This window comes from Myotis yumanensis, unplaced genomic scaffold (genome assembly GCF_028538775.1).
Source record: "Myotis yumanensis isolate MYYU_CA2020_CCGP unplaced genomic scaffold, mMyoYum1.0.hap1 SCAF_5, whole genome shotgun sequence".
In the NCBI taxonomy this organism is placed as follows: Eukaryota; Metazoa; Chordata; class Mammalia; order Chiroptera; family Vespertilionidae; genus Myotis; species Myotis yumanensis.
In genome coordinates this window covers 79,325,579-79,342,941 of record NW_027223756.1, presented here as the reverse complement: position 1 = coordinate 79,342,941, position 17,363 = coordinate 79,325,579, and the positions used below count along the sequence as shown (strand labels likewise).

The 17,363-nt window shown below is 54.5% G+C and overlaps 1 protein-coding gene across 1 annotated transcript in view; it reads left to right on the top strand.

The window, feature by feature from the left end:
• The first annotated feature begins 2,905 nt into the window (after window positions 1-2,905).
• DPP9 (dipeptidyl peptidase 9) overlaps window positions 2,906-17,363 on the top strand; it is a 34,709-nt gene continuing 20,251 nt past the window's right edge. The window contains 7 exon segments of the mRNA XM_070415870.1: window positions 2,906-2,964; window positions 6,075-6,328; window positions 11,854-11,966; window positions 13,368-13,541; window positions 13,624-13,792; window positions 14,489-14,602; window positions 16,502-16,648. Coding sequence (XP_070271971.1) covers window positions 2,906-2,964; window positions 6,075-6,328; window positions 11,854-11,966; window positions 13,368-13,541; window positions 13,624-13,792; window positions 14,489-14,602; window positions 16,502-16,648 — 1,030 coding nt within the window.

The following is a 17,363-nucleotide window of genomic DNA, read 5'->3' as shown; positions in this document are numbered from 1 at the left end:
CCCTCTTCTCAGCTCCCCAATCCCCCTCCCCATGCCCGTCCCCATCCCCATCCCCATCCCGATCCCCGTCCCCGTCCCCAGGCCCATCCCGGTCCCTGTCCCCATGCCCATCCCCATCCCCATCCCGATCCCCGTCCCCATCCCCATCCCGATCCTGATCCCGATCCCCATCTCCATGCCCATCCCCATCCCCGTCCCCATCCCGATCCCCATCCTCATCCCGATCCCCAGGCCCGTCCGGCCGCCCACCTTCCTCCCACCCCGTCTCAGACCAGCCCAGACACTTCCCGACCTCAATTCTGCCACGGAGCCCTTTCCTTTGCCACCACCCCTGTCAACCCTCCCTTCCCCCTCCATGAGGAAGTCCCTGGTCTCCATAAAAAAAAAAACTAAAAAAAAAACTAAAAAAACAACCCTGCTTTCGAGGAGCTGGGACTTGAGCCCAGATGTGTGCTGTGGTCGCCAATCCCTGTGTCCCTGGCAGAGCCCTGGGGGACTGGGCCCTGGGAGGACTTGCCTCCTAGGCGTGGTCCAGGGCCAGGGGCTGGGAGAATCAGGCAGGCAATCCGGACTCCCCAGGGGTTGGTCAGTCCCTCGGTTAACCCACTGTGTTCAGGACACATTCGCTCTCTCAAGGTCTGTGTCCCGCACCCGCAGCCGGAATGGAGGCTTTCTGGACCCTTTAGAAGGTCAGTTGTGCGGAGCTGGGGCGGCCAGGCAGGCTGGGTGTGGGCTACTGGGATCCATCCACCTGGTCCAGGACACAGAAGCTGGCAGGAAGTGGGTTTCTACAGCCCTGGGGTCGGTCACCGCCCGCAGGGCCAGCTGGCTGGGACCCAGGCCAGTAGCTGCAGTTTTGTGTGCTTTTGCTGGAGGCTTTTCTTTGCTTCCAGCATCCCCTTCCAGCTGCCCCACCCCCACCCGTATGTACCCCCTGAAAGACCAGGGATGAGAAAGTGCAGAGTGCTGATTCCAGCCGAATTTGGCAGAGGTGTGGCTGCAGTCTCCCACACCTAACACAGTGCCTGGTATTTGGTCAGTGAATGGGGGGAATTCTGGTCCCTGATTTAGTCCAGTTCTCCCCTAGGTGTGATTTTAAATAACTTGCTTAGTCAACAGTATTAGGTATCATGTAGTTTCTACTCTGCCAGGCCTTTCCCTGTGCAATCTCATTTAATCCTCACAGTAGCCCCACTGCAGTCCCATTTTATCGCTGGGGAAACTGGGGCCCAGAGAAGTTAAGTGACTTCCCCAAGGTCACACAGCCTGGCCGTGGCAGAGCCAGGATTTGGACCCATACCTTTCTGATGCCCAGAAACCAGTGCTTCTTGTGGTGACATATTGCTTCACCTGTCCTGCTTTTTCTTTAAGCATCTGGGCACCTGCCTGTTGTCCTGGGACCTGGCTTGTTGAGAAGGTTGTTGGGTGCCAACCAAACCAGAGGTCCCTTCGGCTTTAGGCAGTGTTCAAGTGAGGACAGTGACAAGTTCACTCAACCACAGTGTTTATTGAGTGCTTCCTCTGTGCTCGGCATGGCTCCGGGCTCAGGACACACCAGGGACAGGACAGCTGCCCTGCCCTCGTAGAACGGGCATCCCATAAGGAGTGCTCACTCACTCAGCAGGGGTTCAGAGCCTCAGAACTAGTGATATTTGGGGCCAGGTCATTCTTTGTGGGGTGGAGGGAGAGGGCCATCCTGTGCATGGTGGGATTGTGTCTCCACCAATCAGATTGCTAGTAGCATGCCTTCCAGCTGTGACAACCAAAAGTGTCCCCTGGGGGCCAGAATTGGCCCTGGTTAGACACGCTGGATTAGGGGATTCCATTTACCCTCCCCCCAGGAGATACTGCTGCGTTCTCTAGTCATTGGATTTGCTGGGGTCCTAGGATGCTGCACACATTTAAATACCTGAACTGAGTGGGGAGGGAGGGAGAGAGTGACTCACAGCCACTGGGGGTCCTTCTGGTTTATACCATCAGGGATTTTATTCTGGTGTCTATTGTGAGCCTAAGGATCCAACTCAAACTTTCCCCCCAAATAATGAATGTGGAGTTCCCCCCTCAACACTGCTGACCCTGGGGGTGGATCATTCTCTTTTGTGGGGACAGTCCTGGGCATGGCGGGGTGTGAGTCTCATTCCTGACCTTCACCCACTTGATACCAGTAGCACCCCCACCCCCATCAATGGTGACAACCAAAAAATGTCTCCAGACACCACCAAGGGTCCCCTTTGTGAACCACTGTCCTAGAGCAAGTGCTGTGCAGAAAGACCAGGTGTTGTGATACGGGGGACAAGTTAGCGACTTTGGATTCAGTGCCAGGAAAGACCTCTGAAGAGGTAATATTGGGACCCAAAGGATAAGAGCAAGCAGGTCATACAAAAAGGAGGGACAGGGTATCCCAGGCAGAGGGACTGGCAAGTGCAAAGGGCCTGGAGTGGGAATGAGAGTGGTGTGTTTAGGGAAGAGTAAGGCCAATGTGCCGGAGGTCATGGTCAAGGGCAGGGGAGCCGGGGCGGTCAGGAGGGCCGTCGGGGGGCATCCGCAGTGGGGAATTTGGCTTTATTCCATTTCTGGCCAGTGTGTGGGTGGGGTTCTTGGAGCCATTTGATACTCTCCTTTTCTCAGGGACTTCTCACCTTGGGAGAGCTGCTAGGCAAAGAGATGCTGGGTTCTGGCAGATGTCAGGTGCCCTCTCGAATTTCAGGCCAGGGCCTAAACCACCTACCGCATCAGAACGGCCTTGGCCCTGAGTGTTCCCCAGGGGAATGGAGGGCTGCCTGAGGAAGGGAGAAGCGGGAGAAGAAGGGGAGAGTTTGCACCCCTGGAGTGCCTGCTGGGAGTTGCAGCCCTGTGGTCTCTCCCTTTGCAGGCTCCCCCACCTTCCTGATCAGCCAAGTGGTTAATGCGGACGGTTAAGAAGCTACGCCTGGACAACAACTCAAACACAGGAAGTTGGAGGAGGTGAGGCGCATGGCTTTGGGAGCTCTGATTGCCGGGGATGTTGCAGAGTCTTAGGTCTGGGAAGATGCCTTTGCACCCTCACCCCCCTACATTTCTGCATTTCTCTAAGGTGAAGTTCTGGCTATTTTGTGTGAGGAGGCAGTGTGGGCTAGTGCAGGGTTTCTCAGCCCTGGCACTGCTGGCGTTGGGGCCAGATCACTCTCTGTGAGGCTGTCCTGGGCAGTGTGGGTTGTTGAACAGCATTCCTGCCCCCCACCCACTTGATGTCAGGAGCACCCCCAGTCAGGACAGTCACACAAGTCCCCAGAGATTGCCCAGTGTCCCCTGGGGACGGGATCAGCCCTAGTTGAGCACTGCTGGCCTGGTGGTTAGGATGTGAGCTTTGATTCCAATAGACTTGGGCTCCCCTCCCCTGGGGGTGACATTGGTCAGGCCATTTGACCTCTGAGCCCACTTTGCAGGCTCTCAGATGGAGCTGAGCCTGAAACTCACCTCCCAAGCTTACAGTGAGGACTAAAGGTCATTACACACACAAGATTCATGAGTTTGGAAAATTCCACGTGTGGGGCCTGGCGTGAATTGAAGAAACTATAGGAATTTCTCAACCAAGTTGACCTATGTCAGTCTCAGTTTTCTAACAACCTCAGGCTCATTTGCTTTTGGGGAGGCAGGAAGGTATCAAAGATGATGCTGGAAGATGCTAAACATGGTGATTGGTTCCCAAAACGCAGGCTCTGAGAACATGCAGTCCCCACGTCTGATGGTGAACGTGTCAGGTGTCAGTTAGTGATGGGAATCCATGTCTCTTCTCGTGTGCCTTAGGTCCCGGTGGGCACAGGCTGGACTGCAAACTGACTCTGTGTAAGGCTGGTCCTAAAAGCTGGGGGCCTCCGTGGTGCTGGGCAGAGAGGAGCCTGCTGCTTCCTGGGAACCCCCAGCTTCAGGGACGTAGGGAGTGACCTGAACGCCACTTCCCTGCCCCCGGCTCCTGACCTACCCTGCCCAGCACCCGCCTCCCTTCCTGCCTTATCTGTGGTTGGCCTGAACTTACCCGGAGCTCAGGATCCACGACTGCTTCTTGCCTTCCACTGGCTTCCCTCATCACAGGCCCCCCTCGGGTCTCTGGTTGATGCGGTGGTGGCCCAGCTCAGGCCGAGATCATAGAGCTCCCGTCAGGCCTTGGCAGTGGCTGAACCAGAGGTCCTGCACTGTGTGCTGGTGGCGTCACAGGCTGTGAAGGCGCCCTACCGATTGGCAGAAAGAAAGTGGAGGCGGACATGGCCTAAGAGGCTTCAGTCCACTTTCATTTCCCAGCTGTGTAAACTCTTGACTCAAGAAGGCCAGCACAGGCTGGCGCTGGATGGGAAAGGGCGGCACAGACCTGCTTCACCGGGGCCCATTTCGTCCACCTGTCCCTCTTCCCCAGCCGCTTCCTGCAGTCAGGGCTTTGCCTCTGGGGAGAAGAGGCGAGTGGAGAGCCTGACTTAGCACCAAGCCTTCGCCCGTCTGGGAGCTCGGGCTGCCCCACTGCATCTACGAAGGTTCTTAGAAGTTTCTCCGATGTTTCATTTCATTTCTCATCTCCTGGATCGCATTTTCGCTCCCTGGACTCTCTGTAGCGATTGGAGGCAAGATCTTTTTTACCACTCTTTGCTGTGGAGCTAAGCCACGTGACTGTGAGTGCTTCTCCAGGCTCTTTGCTCCTGGGGTTCCCATTGGGGGCCCTGGAGGTCACGGTCTGTCTCTCTGCTGTGAACAAGGCTTGAGTTGTGGCAGCAGAGTCTGGGAGGGCTGGATGGTGAGAGGAGTTCCCCTGGCTTGGTTTTCTGGACTGGTTGCTGGCGGTGCTTGGGTCCGTGTGGGTTCTGGAGTGCTCAGCTGGTCCCACCCATCACCCCTCAGTGAGTCTCCCGCCATCTCTGGGTTCGGTTTGTTTGACCTGAGGGCCCTGAAGCCTCTGCTGGCCTGTGGTCGAGGAGGAGCTGAACTGACTGCTCCGTCTAAGGGTAGGACACCCAGCTCATTGCGCTCATTTTGATGGCCTCGTGAGATGGCCTGGCTCTTCCACAACTGGGTCACCATGTTTGTGTTTAGATTTCTCTAAAGCAAATATTTGCCTGGCCAGTCCAGTCTGGTCAAGAAGTGTGCTCAGCAGCGTGGGTGGGAGAGGGAGGGCGGGGGCCTCTGCACGGCCACAGCTGCTCTGGAGGGGAATGGCCTCTGAGGGGGGGTGTGCACATGCACGTTCTCACCGCGTTCTCACGGTCCCGGGGAGTATCTGCCTGCTTCTCTGAGCGCCTCCGGTGAGGCACAAGTTTTCCCTGCTGGCCAGCAAGCTGATGGCACAGGTAATGAGGTTTGGCAATTAATTCTCTGTGCTCAGGCTTCTGTGCATGGGCCAGTGGTCTTCCATGGCTCTCTGTGGAATGCCCGCTGTGCCAGGGGCCACGTGAGGTTCTGGGGACACAGCCATAAATAGGACAGACACGGGGGTGCCAGGCGATTGACAGACCACCATTGTGACGTATTCTCTGTGGGTGGCATGTGGAAGATTAATGGAGAGACCAGCTTTGGTATAGATGGTCATAGAAAGTTTCTAAGGACCTGACATATTTAAGCTGAGATCTGATTTGCTGTTACTTCAGCAAAGAGAGGTGTTTAAAAAGTGTTCCAGGCAGAAGGACCAGCATGAGCAAAGGCCCTGGGGTGGGAAGGAGTCTGGGCTGTTTGAGGAGCTGAGAGAAGGCCAGTTTGCCTGGGGCATAGTGATGACAGGGAATGAGGTTCGAGAGTGGCCGAGGCCGAGGACAGAGCTCTGAAGGCCAATATGAGGACTGGTTTTCACCGAAGGGAAAACCCCCAAGAAAGAGTTTTGAGTTGATAGACAGTTACCATCATTCAGCTGAGAGGTGACGGTGGCTTGGATCTTAGCCGGCAAGGTGTTGGAGAGAAGTGTAACAATTTAAGAAATATTTAGGGGACAGGGAAGGTTGCACAGTGTGGGGTTTGGCAGGGGGAACTGGAGTGTCTGACAAGGAGACACTCCAATATGGAACTGGGGTACCGCTTCCCTTCTCATTTCCTTCCCGCCTCTCCCTTCCTCCTCATAGCTTCTCGCTGAATTCTGAGGGGGCGGAGAGGATGGCCACTGGGGCACCGATGTCCGACCCAGGCGACACGGTCGAGATGGAGGACCCGGCAGCCCACTTCCAGGTGCAGAAGCACTCGTGGGAAGGGCTCCGGAACATCATCCACGACAGCCGCAAGAACTCGGGCCTGATCGTCAACAAGGCTCCTCATGACTTCCAGTTTGTGCAGAAGACAGATGAGTCAAGCCCCCACTCCCACCGCCTCTACTACCTAGGTAAGCCCTCCCATGTCCCTGCGGGCCCCTAGGCTCCTTTGGGCCCGGGGGCTGCCCTTGAGCAGGACAGTGTTTCTGGGATGGCTGTTACTAAATCCTCTCGTGTCCAGAGGTCTCTGGTCCTCTTAGTTAGAAGGTCCAAATAGAGGGGCCTGCCCTGCGCAAACTGCCATGCCCCCCACGGACATCTGTTCACAGGGAAGGTCTGGCCCAGGGTCCTCAGGAGAGTCAGCTGTGCAGGTGAGGGGGGCAGAGGCCAGTGCTGCCCCATCTGTGCTGCAAGGTGCTATGGTTCGGGCCTGGAACATGGGCCTGAGCCACTGAGATTGTTTTCAGTACCAGTCAGTTGGGCCTGCCCCTGGGCTTGGGAGCTGTGGGACTCCCTCAGCAGCGGGAGCCACAAGTAGCACCAGTAGGCTCTGGCTGTGGAGTGAAGTGTTAAGAAAGCTCATGGAAAGCCCTGGCCAGGTGGCTCAGTTGGCTGGAGCATCATCCCATACACTAAAAAGGTTCCCAGTTCGATTCTCACATACCTAGGTTGTGGGTTCGGTCCCCAGTCAGGGAGAGTATGAGAGTCACACAATCGATGTCTGTCTGTCTCTTTCTAAAAATCAATAAAACCATATCCTTGGGTGGAGATGAAAATAAATAAATAAAAGAAGGCTCCTGAAAGCTCTGTGATTGCACAATCGTGCGCCCTGTGGCCTTAACAACAGAGGATGGCCTGCCACAATTTTGCACAGCTGCCCCAGATACCTGGATAAGCATGTTAACAGCTGGTCACTTCCTCCTCCTCCGGGTGTGCGCCTCTGGAGCAGCATTCTACACGTCTGCAGTTGTTTGCATGTGTGTTCTGCCGGGCCAGGTGGGAAGCTTCAGGGTACCCTCAGCAGCCAAGCCCTAGCCTGGCTCCTAGGAGGTGGACAGTTACTATCTGCTGAGCTAGTGAATGGTGCCCTACTCCACCTAAAGGTGTCACGGAGCAGGTAGAGACAGTTCCAAGTGTGTTTGAAAGCACGTGTCACATGATTGTTGACCAAGGCAGGTTTTCGTGCTCAGCACTCTCAGCTTCTGGGGCCCAGATCAGTCTCTCTGTATCCTCAGCCCCTGGGACAGTGCCCATTCCTGGTCATGCCCTCCGCCCTCAGTCAGTATTGGAGTGAGTGATGGAGTGAACGAATGAAGGTCATTCGCCCGAGGTTAACCCCATGCTGATGATTGTGACTGTGACCTAGATGGACATCAGATGGCTCGCCGCTTTCCGCAGTCGATGCAGGTCCTCCTCACAGAGACCCGTGGGGTTGACCCAGGTGGTGGTTGGGCAAGCACAGGGTCAGAAAGGCAATGGACCAGCATGGAGGTCATTAAGCAACAGCCGGCTGCTTTTGGAAATCTAGTTTTACTGATGCCCAGCATGCCCACTCGTTTATTTCTGTCTATGGCTGCTTTTCTTTTATTTTTTTAGAGAGGAAGGAGAGAGAGAGTTAGAAACATCGATGAGAGAAAAACATCGATCAGCTGCCTCCTGCACACCCCCCACTGGGGATGTGCCCGCAACCCAGGTACATGCCCTTGACCGGAATCGAACCTGGGACCCTTCAGTCCGCAGGCCGACGCTCTATCCACTGAGCCAAACCGGTTTCGGCTATGGCTGCTTTTGAATACAGACATAACAAAGGTCATATGGCCTGCAAAGTTGAAAATATTTACTGTACGGCCCTTTACAGAAAACAGTTTGCCAGGTCTAGCCTGGGGGAAATTAGGGCTGGATGTGTGTGCTTCAGGCTCCGTTTAGCCAAGGAGGAGCTTGGCTGTTAGGACTGAAAGTGGCCAAGATTCAAGGAGTCTGGTGAGCTGTTGCCTCTCTTTTCCCTGGAGTTTCCTGGCCCCCCTCAATCCCTTTTTTCCACTTTCTTTGGTCACTCACTCACTCAAGTTCAGATTCCGTCCAGGTCAAGGTACTTAGATGAGTTTCCTAGGGCTGCTGCTGTAACAAAATACCACCAGGTAGGTGGCTTAAAACAACCAAGATTTATCCTCTCACAGTTCAGGGGACCAGGAGTCTAAAATCAGTTTCTTGGGCTGAAATCAAGGTGTTGGCAGGGCCACGTGGGGCTCCCTGCAGAGGCTCTAAGGGAGAATCGTTTCTGGCCTCTTGCAGCTGCTGGTGGCTGCTGGCATTCCTTGGCTTGTAGCTACATCACCGTAGTCTTTGCCTCCATGGTCACATTGCTGCCTCCTCTTCTGTGTCTGAGGCTCTCTCTGCCTCCTTATAAGGCATGATTATATGTAAATAATCCACCCTAATCTCCCCAGTTTAAGATCCTTAACTTAATCCCATCTGCAAAATCCCTTTTGCTACAGAATGTAACATTTCACAGGTTCTGGGGATTAGGGTGTGGACATCTTTGAGAGCCATGTACAGAGCTGCTGGAAGGGACAGAAATCCTGAGCTCCTTTGAGCCACCAAGTACACCTTGTAGTCAGGTTGCAGGGGCATCTCTGGGTACCCCTTTCCCCTCGGACCTCATGATATGGTACTCCACGCCTTGTGGAGCCAGGCAGCTGCCCTGCGTGTGTTCTTCTCCATGGGTTCACTTTTACTGCCCTGCCGTCTGCGCCCAGGGTTACTCGTCTAGGGTCCTAGCCAACAGCAGAAATGGGTTTCTGGCAGGAGGAATCAGATGGCTCAACATAGGTCAGATGTCCACTTGGCCAATTGGTCATGGCCTGTGGGTATGTCTGCAGCTGGGGTGGGCTGGTACCCGAAGTCCACAGGAGGCTCTGAGGGCCCATCCCAGTGCGTAGGGTGGCTTCCGACAAGGGCTGTGGGCCCGGCAAAGACCCCGAAGTGCGCCTAGAACAGTTCAGATCTGTACTGCCTCTTTCGGGGTGACACTGCTCACCCTTGAGCTGATCCAGTCAATATCCTCAAGGTACCCTTGACTTTACTTCATGTCCAAGTTTCTGGGACAGCCCTCTCCAGAGCCCCCCAAGTATTTATAATATGGCTTTGCACTAGCCCAGCACCTGAGCAAATGCTGGCCATCAGCAACTCTATGGGTTAACAGAAGGGGACTCCAAGGGCGATGCCTAGCCTGCCCCTTTAAGCACCACCTCCCCCCTGTTTTCCCTGGGACCCCTGCCTCCTCGGTGGGCACCAGGCTTTGCCAGTCAGGGCATGTGGAGCCAGTCACTGAGTCCTCAGTGAAGGCTCAGATGCGCCTGATGGAGCCCAGTGCACTCAAGGTGGGTCAGAGAAGGGACTGTGCTGGCTGCTGCTGCCAGGAAGATGGGATGGCGGTGGCTCAGGTTCCAGGGCTCAAACTGCAGTGTCAGGAAAGCCCCTCCTGGCTCTCCTGCCCCTCCCAGGGCACATGAGCCTCTCATGTAGGACAGGGAGGGCGCAGGGCCCCAGGCAGCTTTGGGGCCTCTTAGGCAGGAAATACAAGACCACTGTGTGCTCGCGTCCTATGTCTAGATCCAGGGTCCTATGCCCCCACCAGGCCAGTCACCCAGGCCACAGTGCATGGTGGTAGGGATGGTGGTTGCATTGGAGATGGGGACAGAGGGGACAGAGCTGGAATGAGAGGGCAGAGGAGGGGCAGCGAAGGCAGAAATCAGCGGTAGTCATTGGTCATCTCAGACCCTGCCTTGCACGCTGATCATCACCGTCACTGGTCACTGGTGCTGTGGGCAGCTCATCCAGGGAATGTGCTAGCCTAGCCAGTGGTCAGCAAACTGTGGCTCGTGAGCCACATGCGGCTCTTTGGCCCCTTGAGTGTGGCTCTTCCACAAAATACCGACTTCTGCGCGTGGGCCACGAAGTTTCAGTCGCACTGTACATGCGCGCCCGCACGTGGTATTTTGTGGAAGAGCCACACTCAAGGGGCCAAAGAGCCGCATGTGGCTCACGAGCCACAGTTTGCCGACCACTGGCCTAGGCCATCAGCTGGGGAGAAGGTAGTCCCAGTATCCTGGGCAAGGCCACACCCTTGACTTCCCATTTGGAAAGCTGTCCCTCAGAGCTCTGCAGACGGAGGTTGTCCAGAGTGTGTGCTGTGGGCAGCGTGGCCGGGCAGTGTCATGTCTGCGCCTCCAGGTGGGAAGGAAACCAATGGAAGCAGCTTAAAGGGTCCTTAGGCATCTAACTGTGAGCGCTGCCCACCTGCACATCTGAGTTAGCTTTATATTTTCCTTAAATCTACTTTTAAAGGAACCCTAATTAACCTAATGATTCTCTTTAAATATGCTTTTATTTTGCTAACTGTACTTTGTGAGCAACTTTATCATAAGTGGAAAACCCATGTCACTCGCCATATGGAGAAGCTACCTATAAAGATAACTGTAAACAGAACAATTATTTTTATTATTTTGGTTAATCCTCACCCAATGATATTTTTCCCATTGATTTTTAAAGAGAGTGGAAGGGAGGAAGGGAGGGAAGGGGAGAGAGAGGATAGGGGGGAGGGGGGAGAGAGAAACATTGATGTGAGAGACATACGTCAATCGGTTGCCTCCCACACACACCCCAGTGGGGACCCAGAGATCGAACCTGCAACCCAGGGTGTGCCCTTGACTGGGAATCAAACTTGTGACTCTTCGGTGCACGGGCAGCACTCTAACCACCGAGCTACTGGCCAGGGCTCTGCTGTTAACTTTACTAACAGCAATTGTATTGTCATCCATCCAAAGGAAAGACACTACCAGTTGGAAGATCTGCCATTATTTTATTTGCCACTAGGAACAGGACAGCACTTCAACAATAAGACACATCTCAACGTCAGAGATCTAAGAATGTGAAAAATTACAACTTACTGGAATTAGGTTGATATCTCTGAGTGACATATCCCAGGCCTTTGCTAAGTGCGTTATATCTTACCTCATTGAATCCACACAGAATCCTCACTGTGCAGCTGCTATCATGTTATAGATAAGATTAGGTCAGTGGTTCTATTGGGGAGGTTCTGCCCTCCAGGGGACACTGGGCAACATCTGGGGACATCTACAGTCATCACGACTAGGGGTACTCCTGGCATTGAGTGGGTGGGGCCAGGGATGCTGCTCCATGTGCCACAGTGCCCAGGACGTCCCCCACAGAGAGTGTCCCAGTGCCAAGGGAAGAGATGCTTGACTAGACACACACTTGCTCTAACCCTAGAGCAATTCCTGGCCTTTGCAAAAGCTTTTACTAAAAAGGAATTGACCAGAGTCTCGCCTGTGGAGAGCTGGATAGCCCTGACCACCCTTTTTTGTTCTATTGTGTGTGTGTGTGCTGTTTCTTCAGTAATTTCGTCCAAACAATTCAGCACACACATCTCAGCCGTGGAGGATCTGGTACTACTGCTGACATGCTTAAACCTGGGTTCGTAGCTTCTCTGGGGAGGGGTGTGCAGCCAGGTTGTGCTGGCAGGATGGCATAGAAGCAGAAGGAACCAGCTGGGCCCAGGCATGGAGAGCCTGAGGCTGGCCCGGCCCTGTCCTGGGCCAAGTCACCCATTCTGTTTTTCTCCTCTTCCCCCCAGGGATGCCTTATGGCAGCCGAGAGAACTCCCTCCTCTACTCTGAGATCCCCAGGAAGGTCCGGAAAGAGGCTTTGCTGCTCCTGTCTTGGAAGCAGATGCTGGACCATTTCCAGGTGAGCTGCACCTGTCAGGTCCTGCCTGTAGCGAGGGAGGTGGCCACAAAGTGTACACCATTTCCATGGGTCCTCAACTCCCGAGGGGCCCAGGCCAGCCACACAGTTCATGCACACTGCAGAGCAGAGCTTCCGGCAGCCCTCCCCTCTCCCCCCCTTCCTCTCCCCCTTTCTTTTTCCCCCTCCCCTCTACCCTCTCCCCCTTCCCCTCTTCTCCTCTTCTCCTCTTCCCTCTCCCCATTCCTTCTCCCCTCTCCCCTCTCCCCCATCCCCTCTCCGCCAGTCTGCGCTCAGCCCCAGAGTCTAGGCTTCTGATAAGAGTGTTTATCAGAGCATCTCTTCCTTTTAAATGCCTCACCAAAGACTTGAACTGACTTGGGCCCAGGCCTTTTTATGGAGACTTGGCTAATAATGTCATCCAGAGTTGACTCGGTTCCAGGGAGAAGGATGGCGGGTGAAGAACGAGAGCGCCTTTTTCATTGGTTGGTTTAGTTCTGTAAAAGGAATTTGACAGTAGGGTGTGGGGGGATGACACACTCTGAGTTTTCCATGCCAGCGCAACAGCTCTCCCTTTTGCCTGCCCCATTTAGTCCCCAAGCCAAGGAGCTGTGTTCACATAGCTTTTGTCTCAGCATGGGGGTAATTTTGCTTTGGGTTCTGCTTTTTTATTTATTTTTATTTAAGAGGAAGGAAGAGGGAGAGCTAGAAACATCAATGATGAGAGAATCATTGATTGGCTGCCTCCTGCACACCCCCTACTGGGGATTGAGCCTGCAACCTGGGCATGTGCCCTTGACTGAAATCGAACCTGAGTCCCTTCAGTGCACAGGCTGATGCTCTACGGGGCTTGGGTTCTGCTTTTTTTAAATGCGTTTCTTATCATTAATGTTCCTCTACATCTCCATGTCATCTTCAGAATTCTCCTTGCCCACAATATTTTAGCTGCCCAGACCTGCCAGGGTTGGGTGTGTGGGGATCAGGTGGTCTGGAATTTGCCCTGCCCCCCACCTGTGCAGAAAGTATGACTGGTGTTAGGTGGGTTTGGATCAAATGCTTTTGGCAGGAAGAGGGGGTGAAGAGGATGGAGGCGTCTGTGGGGTTGGCCTGGGGACCAGGGAAGAGCAGTCCAGCAGTGTCTCCATGCTGTGGGGCAGAGGATGGTGCTGTCTGCCTTGGAGGTTCCAGGGGAAAGGGGCACAGGGAAGCCCAGAGGCGGGCAAGAGGGGAGGAGCTCCGTGTAAGACCTGAAAAGGACCTGCCACCCGTTCCGCTCGGTGCAGCGCTGCTCATCAGAAGGTTCTCCTTAGCGTGGACCCAGGTCAAATAGGTCCCTCCTGGTAGTGCCCAGGTGCCAGGGCCTCTGGCTGCTGACACTGGCATCTGTCTCCTGTGTGTCCCCAGGCCACGCCCCACCACGGGGTCTACTCTCGCGAGGAGGAGCTGCTGCGGGAGCGGAAGCGCCTGGGCGTCTTCGGCATCACCTCCTATGACTTCCACAGCGAGAGTGGCCTCTTCCTCTTCCAGGCCAGCAACAGCCTCTTCCACTGTCGGGACGGGGGCAAGAATGGCTTCATGGTAAGTGCTGGTCCCTCGCTGCGGTGGGGTGGGCAGATGGGCGGCATCCTGCCCCCCCTGAGCCAGGCCTCTCTGTCCCCAGGTGTCCCCCATGAAGCCATTGGAAATCAAGACCCAGTGTTCTGGGCCTCGGATGGACCCCAAGATCTGCCCTGCCGACCCCGCCTTCTTTTCCTTCATCAACAACAGTGACCTGTGGGTGGCCAACATTGAGACCGGCGAAGAGCAGCGGCTGACTTTCTGCCACAGGGGTAAAGCGGGCAGAGGCGTCAGTCTTGGCCAGGGTGGACAGCAACCCAGGGGTGTGGTCCGTTGGGCCAGGCCCAGGCCAGCACTTTCCAGGCACAGTCATCAAAGCCACCAGTCCAGCTTCTAGAAAATACCCTACCCCCACTCCACTCTCCCTGACCCCAGGCCCCTTCCTGACCCGGCTCTCACAAGCCACCCTCCTGTGTGGCCCTCTTGGCCTCCCTCCACCAGACACTTATTCTGCACCTCTGCTCACTCGGCCCCTCCCACCTCTGCTCTCCTTTCTGACTCCATGGTTCAAGGTCAGATCTCACCTGCTCCCCAAGTTTTCCCTCATGCTCGTCCTCATTGACCTTCCCCTTCTAAAGATGTTTTAGGAACTCAGCACCTGGCGTGGCCTCAGACCTGCCCCCCTGTCCTGCCCCACAGCCCTGGTGCCCTCGCTCTAAACCTGAGCAGTTCAGCCGGGGGCAACTCAGACACTGGCCATGTCCAGGGACACTTTTAGTTGCCATAGCTGGGTGGGGATGTCCTGGGATCGAGTGGGTGGGAGTTCAGAGATGCTACTCAACACCCCATAGTGCTCAGGACAGCCCCCCCACAGAGAATGTGCTGACCCCAATGTTAGCAGTGTCGAGGGGGAGGAGCCTGCTTTAAATAAGACTCCTCACTTCTCGTCCTGCTTTCTCCTCCTCCAGGCTTATCCAACGTTCTCGAGGACCCCAAATCTGCAGGCGTAGCCACCTTCGTCATCCAGGAAGAATTCGACCGCTTCACCGGCTACTGGTGGTGTCCCACAGCCTCCTGGGAAGGTAGGTCCCTTTCCATTTTTAAAAAATGCTTCTATGGTCCTGGCCAGTGGTTAAGTGGTTTGAGCATTGGCCCGTGCACTGAAGAGTTGTGGGTTCGATTCCTAGTCAAGGGGATGTACCTGGGTTGCAGGTTGGATCCCTGGCCTGGGGTGGGTGCTAGAGGCAACTAGTCGATGTGGCCCTCTCCAATCGATGTTTCCCTTTCTCCCCCTCCCTCCCTTCAACTCTCTCTAAAAATCAATGGAAAAAATATTCTTGGTTGCAGATTAACAACAAAAATGCTCTGTGTACACTTCTTTTATTAATAGACTCTGTGTGCTTTTCTGCTCTTTGCACTTATCACTTTAAAGAAACCTCAGCAACCTTCCTATTGATATCAGTGTCTTGGTCCATTTGGGCTGCTATAACCACACCACAGTTTGCGGGGCTTAGAAACAGCACTTACTTACATCTCATGGTCCTCAAGGCTGGGAGTTTACGATGAAGGCGCCAGAAGAGTCAGTGTCTGGGGAGAACCTCCTCCTGGTTCATAGATGGCACCTTCTTGCTGTGTCCTCATGTCCTGGGGTCTCTTTCATAAGGACACTTACCTCTCTCATGAGGGCTCCGCCCTTATGACCTAATCACCTGCCAAATGCCCCATCATGTAATGCCATTATATCAGGGATAGGCTTTAACATTTGAATTTGGGGGGACACAATCCCTTGCAGTCAGCACACAACTCTTTGGAGCGTGACTGTGCCATGGTTTATTGAGCTAGTTCTTTGGTTGTTTCTAGTTGTGGGTTTTGGTTTTATTTTGGTGTCATAATCAATACTCCTGTGAATACCTTTATGCACCGATCCTGGTGGGTGATCTTCTGGGCGTCTATCAGTCGTTCTCAGCTGGGGTGAACCTGCCTTTGGGGGACATTGCACAATGTCGGGAGACTCCTGTTTGTCACGGCTGAGTCAGAAGCACAGTGCTGCCACTCCCAAGCCACATGGCCTCGAGCCAGTCACTCAGCCTCTCAGGCGTCCAGGGCTCCGCCCTAAAGCAGGTGCGGAGCAGGCGGGGTGCTTCCGGAGACATCTTTGGTCTGTCCACAGTGAGTCTTAGGGCAAAAACAGGAAGCAGCAGGAGAACCTTCTCAGTGGCTAAGGAAGGAAAGGGCCTGCTGAGGAAGGAGCGGCCATGGCTCTGTCCCTGTGACGTCAGCTTGGCCGGTCACCCCACTCCTCTCAGCTGTTACCACCCGGTGATCTACTTATTCTCACAATGATCTTTACTGTAATTCTTCTTCTGGAGACATGTGTTAATTAACTTGGGCTGCTGAACCTGCTCCCAGACTGAGGGCCTAACCGACAGACACTTGTTGTCTCACAGTGCTGGAGTCCGCAAGTCCGAGGTCAAGGTGTCAGCACCTTGGCCCCTCTCCTTGGCTGCTCTCCCTGTCTCCTCACAGGTCTTCCCTCTGTGCGTATCTGTTTCCTAATCTCTTCTTACAAGGACACCAGTCATATTGGATTAGGGCCCAACCTAATGACCTCATTTTACCTTAACCACCTCTTTAGAGACCCCATCTCCAAATACAGTCACATTACGAGGTCCTGGGGTTAGGGCTTCAACACAGGGACTTGACCGGAACATACACAATTCAGCACACAAACCCCCGCCATAGCCATTTCCCACACTGTTTTGTGCTGGGAATAGTTCAGTCCTCGTCCCCACTGTGCAGGTGAGGGAACTAGGCCCCAGGAGGAGGTGTGACTGGCTGAAGGTCTAGTAAAGGGCAGCCCCGGGTTCCAGCCCAAAGGCTCATGCTCTTGCCTGGGCCCAGCTGTGGCACAGCAGAGTCCCTCGTGTGCACGGGATGGGTGGCCTCCTGGCACCCTCAGTGGTGTCCCTGCCTCCTCCCAGGTTCGGAAGGCCACAAGACACTGCGAATCCTGTATGAGGAGGTCGACGAGTCGGAGGTGGAGGTCATTCACGTGCCCTCTCCTGCACTAGAAGAAAGGAAGACAGACTCGTACCGGTACCCCCCGGACAGGTGAGTGCCCGGGACAGGTGGGGATGGCTGGGCAGTGGTCTGAGTCCTCATAGAGCAAGGTGAGGCTCCAATTAGGATGGGCCCACAGGACTCAGGAGCAGGCCGGGCTCGGGAACAGCAGCAGGGCCAGCACCGCATCAGGGCCCTGGAGGCAGAAGGAGCTTGGGGAGATTGTGACGGGGTGTGGGCCCCAACCTAGGACGCATCAGACATTCACCACCTGTGAGGGTACAGACTCGAGTTTGCCTGTTTCTCAAGAGAAACTGTAAATCCAGACTCATTTGAGAAATTACCCAATTCTTTTTTAAAAAATATTTTTACTGATTTCAAAGAGAAGAAAGGAGAGGGAAAGAGAGAGAAACATCAATGATGAGAGAAAATCATCTATTGGCTGCCTCCTGCACACCTGAGAATTGAGCCCGAAACCTGGGCTTGTACCCTGACCAGGAATCAAACCATGACCTCCTGATTCATAGGTCAATGCTCAACCATTGAGCAACACTGGCTGGGCAGAAAACCCCCAATTCTTAAATGTTGCTCGAATTATTTAAAAACACTTAGAAAGCCCGGCCAGGTGTGGCTCAGTGGTTGAGCATCAACCTATGAACCAGGAAGTCACAGTTTAATTCCCAGTCAGGGCATATGCTTGGGTTGCAGGCTTGATCCCTGGTGAGGGGTGTGCAGGAGGCAGCCAATCAATGATTCTCTCTCATCATTGATGTTTCTATCTCT